Here is a 6,967-nt window from a genome sequence, read left to right as displayed (position 1 = left end):
CGGCATTCATGCAACCATTTGGATTTTTAAAAATTATATTTTCTGTCATGGTTTGGGCTGCCATTAGTGTCAAAGGCAAAAACCTAAATGCTTCATAGCCACATGAATAGCGTCACGTCGATGAGGTGTGGACTTTCCAGCATGACAACGCATGCCTTCAAAGCAACAAAAGAGCTTTTGACAGCGAAAAAAAAAACATTTTTTAGAATGGCCTGCCAGCAGACCCAACTTTAACCCAATCGAAAATGTGTGGCCAATACTTTCTCAATCGGTTTTCAAAAATGGAAGACAGTTTGGTAGTGGTAAAAGCTTTAGAAGTGCAATTAATATCTCATGATCGAAAATTGCTCAAAATATTATAAAAAACTTAATCAAATCGATGCCTCAAGTTATAATCAAAGGAGGATCAGCAGTGCTTCCTCCAATTTTAGGGTGTTGTAATCTTTAATACATACGTACTTGAGAAGTTTTGTGGTTTGTTGACAACATCTTATTGGTGTTGTTGTAGATCGGGTTTATTAATCGGTTGATGCTGTGCTAGTTTGCGTTTCTTCTTTCTCTGATTGAGATGAGCATATTTTCCTTTCTAGTTGCCCGTTGTTTTATTGTCAGACTTAGTGGTAGCTGGTGGTTAAGTGGAGACATGTCTTTGTTCACTTTCCAACAATTGAATGACGATCGATATCATGGTCTTGTCAAAAGCTGCCGTCAGGCTCGCCAATTGGAACTTTAAAAATAGGCCCTTTTCCGCGTTCAATTATTCCTAAGCACACCGCACAAATGCTCAAATTTTTCTCACAGTCTTTTTATTTAATTCAAATTTACACAGAAAGCGCCCAAAATCAGATAATGACAATATAAACGCTTTCTAACAAAGGATTTAATGTAAACAAAACTTTCGGTCATCCCGTTTTAATGGCATTCTAATTTAAAGGTGAATTAAAGAACAAGAAATCAACTATTCTAATCACACCCTCCTCTATAGGTACGCCTTGCTAGTAGGCCTGAGCTGGCATTGTCCAGCCACACTCCGCACTCTATGCGGATCATCTGTTGTCTAGTTTTACTGTTGTCACAGATTTTATGCATTTGAAATAACTTAACATTTGGGTTTTAACTTAAAATCTACACTACTTGGAATTGTTTGTAGTTTTAGCACGATTTGCTCTATTACGCGGCTATTTCGTAACTATACCATTTATTGCATTATGTACTATTTTTCTCCCAATGCCCAGTAGGAACGGCGACGAGCCTTGCAATGTCAGACATAAGCTTCGATAATAGATCCGATAATCATTTAATTTTGTATTCAGGCGTATACAATTCGGCACCCGTTTCGGAATAATTTTTCTTTTTTTTTTTTTTGTTTAGGTCATCAAGGAATTGTCCCTTGCTTGTATATTGGTATCTTTGCTTATGGGGTTATTTTTATGCCCAGGAGCCCAAGTTAGGTCCACCTAAAGCTGGTTCCAGTTACCATTCAAAGAGTTCTGTGCTTAACTAGTCTCTTGTAAAATACGTCAGAGCCGGTTCTATGAAAAAATGATGACTCGACGTCATTTGCTACACTTCAGAAGACTTCTGCCTTGAAATTACTCACCAAATCTGGCAGATGGAAAACTATTCGTACACCCTCACCAACCGTTCAATCTTCGAAACGTCGATGTGTAAATCGTGAGCCGGGCAGTTATAACGAACTCCCAAGCGCAGTCATATCTCGACCCCAAAATAAAATATTATGTACCATTTTCGAATAATAACGGTATAATTTGTTTTCCAAATTCCGGTTGTACGAGTATATACCTGGTACAATTAATTATACAAGTATACAAGCGTACTCTCAAGTGACAATTCGAAATGTTCTGTTATTTGTTGCTTATTATTCCACTAGTTGTTTTTGTTGCGTTTGTTCTTAGTGCTGTTTTTATTCTTCGCAGGAATTTCATTTCCACGAACTTTTCTCCAGCCATTTATGCAATGCGTATTAAGCGTTGATTATGCAACATCGCGCAATCGAAACCAACAACAACAAACGCAAGTGAATAAAAAAAAAAATTAAAGAAAAAATGTAAATTATAAAAGCTACAGCCGCAACAACATACAGCAGCCAACCATCAACAGTGTCTGTCAGTCAGTCAGTCAACTCAGCAGCTGCTTTGTCAAAACATCCAACAGTCAATTCGACCAACACTGTCGCTACAACAACAACAACCAACACTGCAGCTATTCAATAGACCATTCCTTGGCCGCTGCTGACAGTAGTCAGTCCTTCAACTTGTATAGCAGTCAGTGAGGCAGTCAGTCAGTCAGTACTTCAGTTGTATCGGCGCATCATCGCCGGCATCGGTGCACATCAGTTGTAATGTTGGCGGTCAAGCAAAGTCGCGTCGCGCACTTTCAACACACATCACTTGTATGTCATGAGAGATTTTTCTACTTGCCACAAGTTGCGCAATTGCAAGTAGTTTGCCCCTGCGACTGTGACTGCGACTGCGGTCGGCATATCAAGATTTTTATCCCGTTGCTTAATCGACTGACAAACGGGCAACTATTTACTTTCGAGTGATTATTATTGTGAGTTCTAGTTTTTTGTGTATCTCATTTTGACTTCAAGTAACTTCACTGTTACTATTTTTTATACATTTTTCTTGTGGTCAGCTATTTCACAATGTAGTTGTTGTCTTTGCATTTTAAATTTTTAAATTTGCATGCTATTTTTGGTGCACATATGTTTCTTTAAAAATAGTAAAATTTTTAAATTTAATTACATTTTACAGGGCGGTTTAAAAAAGCCGCAGATTTTTTTCTATAAATAAAACTCAACAAATTTGTGGAGATGATTTTTTGTCCTTCATCATATTTTTAAGTCGGAGATGCCTTTTTAGGCATCCAATAAATAGCCATCACGATTACGTCACAAAGTTTCCATGGATTTTTGGCATAACTCGGGCTGTACTAGAGTGTTTAATAAGTTTTGTGGTTCGGCAAGAAAAACACAATTTTATGATTTGAAATACATTTTATTATTCAGTGAACTTTTTTTTTGAAAAATAACAAAATGGCGGACTTTTGAAAAAAGGTATATTTTTCGGGTGGAAATCAGACTGTAGTTTTCCCATTGTAGCACCTGCCAGAATGACATGCCTATAGAATAATAATCATTTTAACTTTTTCGTTTCAGATGTCCTGAAGAGCCAAGATCCTGTTGACAAGCCACCTATCTTTTTTTTAAGACGCTTACTTTGGTGCCACACTATTACAAAAAAATATGTCAAAAAAATTGTTTTTGTATACTATTTGATGTCAATAATAACATACTATAAACTCAAACGATCCTAAAAAAAAATCCCAAAAAATATCTATAAAAAATGAGTACTTGACCACAGAGAGACTTAAAACTTGGTATAAGAAGAATATGCGCCTAAGGGAGATGTACGTCTAATAGAGGTATCCGTCTAATAAAGGTATCCGTTAGGAGAGGTTTCACTGTATTATCAAAACGGAAAATTAAATAATTATTGATTCGTATTGTGTGAATCGAATATCAATCGTATTGTGACTGATTTGCCAGCGTAGTTCGGTGATTTGACTTCCTTCATGTCCTGTGTTTTTCCTTTAGCTCTCAGAATTTCTCCATCTGTGATTCGGATATTTGTTGCGGTTCCTGATTGTCCGCCCCAAAAAAGCTTCCCACCTTTGGAAGCACTTCTGATCTAACTTAACCACCTAAACTAAACGTTTTTCGGAATAATTTTTCAGAGCATACTTCACGGTAATGGCAAAAGCACTTGTTTACGTAAACTGGTCCCATCCGCCTCAACATTTCCAAAAAAGTCATTTGGAAATGTATGCAAGTGTAAACGGTCAAAAAGGCAAAAGGTCGCCGCCACGGTGCACAGAAACTATTTATCATTCTTGGGTAGCCTCTACTTGTATGTGGAACGAAACGAACAAAATTGTCATTTCGAATCAAGAAAAATCTATGATTCAATATTAACTCATAGAAATAATTTAAGAAGACATAACTAAAAAATTCTTTACCTTTCTTTTTCAAATTCTTATTCCTGGCGTAATTATAATGCAACGGCAACTCCTACTCTAATATATAATATATATATATTAAATAAATATATGTACATGTATCTATATATAAAATATATTGTATTATATATCTGCATATAGTATTTAGAGCTATTTATACAAGTATTTCTTCCACAAATACATAAAAATTAAAAAAAATGGCAAATCAAGTAAAATGGTAAAATATTAATTTACAGTCACCTGAATCACCCATTACGTTGGCAACACGTGAATTAGATGAGAACAGTTAAAAAGTGCCGATGAAATGTCAAAATGTTTGTTTACAAATTTAATACGGCGTGTTTTGTTATAGCAAATCCACCGAGTTATTTATTGTTAATAAAAAAACTACCAAAATGAGTTTTCTTAAGCCAAAAGATAAAATTGAAGAGGGCGACACGGTAATACTTTATCTCACCGTTAATTCAATGCACGCAATCGAGGCAACACCCACAATAGTCAACAAGAAAGGCGAAACCATTGAACACGTAAACGATTATAGAAATATTTTTATGTTGTTGCAATTTATTAGTTAACTTTCCTGTGCAGATATTCCAAACTTCTTACGGTGCATTGAAGGTGCGCAATTTAATCGGGGTCGCTTATGGCAGTCGAGTGGAACTTTCCAAAGGTTGGGCCTATGTGCTGCAGCCAAATCCAGAACTATGGACACAAACTTTGCCACATCGCACCCAAATCATTTACACACCAGATATTAGTATGATACTCTTTCAACTGGAAGTACGCCCTGGCTCGGTCATAGTCGAATCAGGCACCGGTTCAGGTTCCCTATCTCATTATTTCCTACGTGCCATTAAACCTAGTGGACATTTACACACATTTGATTTCCATGAGGCGAGAGTGGAGCAAGCCCGTGAAGAATTCGAGCGGCATGGTTTAGGTAATTGCGTTAGCGTTTATCATCGTGATGTTTGTCAACTGGGTTTCGACAATGATTTGGAAGGCAAGGCAGATGCAGTATTTTTAGACTTGCCAGCCCCACAATTGGCTGTGCCATTTGCTGTAAAAACTTTAAAGGCCGAGGGTAAGCTATTGTCCACATGTGTAATGTAAGAAAAATTGTAAAATGTAAACCTTCATTAATATTTCTCTAGGTGGTCGTTTTTGTTCATTTTCACCTTGTATTGAACAGTCGCAACGTTGCTGCATTGCCTTACAGGAACATGGCTTTACAGAGATTCGGTCAATAGAAATACTGCAACAGGAGCATATCGTTAAAACCAGAACGATTCCAGTCCTTGACTTAGAGTTCTTAAAACATAAGGTAGTTGAATGATTTATATATATATATATATATATATATAACTATTATGTTTTTGTAGAAACCTTCGTCACAGATAGCGGATGAACCTGACACCGATACAACTAATGAAAAGACTGGACCTGTGAAAACACCTAAGGAAACCAAAAAACTGCTTACATCCTCTGCGCCTCCTACGCTACCAGGACATACGGGTTACTTGACCTTCGCCACACTGCCTCCGGCATTTGTGCGGTAGCGACTGTTTCACATAGTACGATATTTTTGTTAATAAAAATATAAAATAAAAGATTTTGTATTAAGATCCTCAATAAAAGTTGCCAAACGTGTGCACCCAAACAATAGAATATTTAATTCGAATTTGGAAATCGTACCCTAAAATATACGCAGAATTTGAACTAAATAGGAAACAGGTTTTTTTTACATCTAGTATTTTATGGGCTATACGGACAAAGTTTGGTTAGAATCTGCTGAAAGCAGGCAGAATTAGCTGGAGGCATCAACTAAAGTAATACTAAAGACTCAGCGAAGAGTATAAATGTTAACACTAAGGCCCTTACCGCCTAAAGAATGCCGAGGCTGAATATAATTTATCTACTATCTAAAATAAATTAGACGAAAAATCAGAACAAAAAGATAATAATAGGAAATAAGTAGCTAGGAAGCAGGCGGTGAGGCATATTTGGGCGGTAAGAAGCTATTTAGGCTGTTTAAAATGTTAATAAACATATTGAAATCAGTGTTGTCACTTCAGAAACCAAATTAGTTGTAGTTTATTAATAAAAACGTTGTTAAATCTTAAAAAGAAAAATGTTTTTAAATATTTATATCAAATTACTAATATTCAGAAACTATTACGAAATATAACAAATACTAATTATTAAAAACTAAATAAAGTGTTATTGCATATTTACACAAATCCATCATTTAAAAAACGTAACAAAAACATAAATAAACAATATTTATAAACGTAAAGCCTCTAAAGATTTGTGAGAACTTCATTTCATAGTAATTCTGTTGTTACTCCCTGCATGCAAATAATCTCATGCGATATAATCAAATGGAGAGCGTTCAAAAAATCGCAGAGCTTGTGACATAAAGTTTATCTCATGCAATGAACTGCCACTTTGGTGTATTTTTATTTACACACAATCTTTGTGGTGGTAACAGTATCAAATCAAAAGTGAAATTTAAAATCGAAGCAGCGAGTAGATTCGTCTACCGATTTTTTCTAATTTTTCGTTTAATAAACTTTTTTTCTCAAATTTTGAAATAAAAAAACAGCACTTTCAGGCCTTCAACAAACACAATGTTCACAATAAGTTTTGGCGACTTTTAAAACCACTTCAATGGCTGTTAAATTTTTTGAAAACAACATTTTGGCAAATTAGCTTAATTTTATTTCAGTTAGCTCAAATCGTTCTTTAGTTAGTGCTGACTACAATTATAAAAATGTAAATGTAAAAGGGTTCTGTGTACTCTAGTAGAATCTCAATGACGAGCAAATGTCTACAGCACGGGGTATTTTTGTTTAGTTGTTGTTGTTGTTAACAGCATAGGTAGCCCTGTCAGTGTAGGCATATCATCGTTCGTCTTCGTCTAGCT

General features: G+C 35.6%; 1 protein-coding gene across 1 annotated transcript; it reads left to right on the top strand.

Annotated features, from left to right (window-relative positions):
• Positions 1 to 4,355: 4,355 nt before the first annotated feature.
• LOC128857292 (tRNA (adenine(58)-N(1))-methyltransferase catalytic subunit TRMT61A) lies at positions 4,356 to 5,709 on the top strand. The gene is made up of 4 exons (XM_054092992.1): positions 4,356 to 4,568; positions 4,630 to 5,125; positions 5,196 to 5,365; positions 5,424 to 5,709. The coding sequence occupies exons 1-4, from the start codon at positions 4,437 to 4,439 to the stop codon at positions 5,598 to 5,600; spliced, it is 975 nt and encodes a 324-aa protein (XP_053948967.1). The 5' UTR covers positions 4,356 to 4,436; the 3' UTR covers positions 5,601 to 5,709.
• Positions 5,710 to 6,967: the final 1,258 nt, after the last annotated feature.

The sequence above is a fragment of the Anastrepha ludens genome, chromosome 2 (assembly GCF_028408465.1).
Source record: "Anastrepha ludens isolate Willacy chromosome 2, idAnaLude1.1, whole genome shotgun sequence".
NCBI classification, from domain to species: domain Eukaryota; kingdom Metazoa; phylum Arthropoda; class Insecta; order Diptera; family Tephritidae; genus Anastrepha; species Anastrepha ludens.
The sequence above is the reverse complement of the archived record's forward strand: the minus strand, read 5'-3'. Positions and strand labels throughout refer to the sequence as shown.

What these genes read in the sequence shown, in the direction of transcription:
- LOC128857292 (XM_054092992.1), top strand. Translation starts at nt 4,437, where the DNA reads ATGAGTTTTCTTAAGCCAAAAGATAAAATTGAAGAGGGCGACACGGTA. An exon ending in AAGGCGAAACCATTGAACAC is followed by an intron (nt 4,569 to 4,629) that starts GTAAACGATTAT and finishes TTTCCTGTGCAG; the next exon opens with ATATTCCAAACTTCTTACGG. An exon ending in TAGAGTTCTTAAAACATAAG is followed by an intron (nt 5,366 to 5,423) that starts GTAGTTGAATGA and finishes ATGTTTTTGTAG; the next exon opens with AAACCTTCGTCACAGATAGC.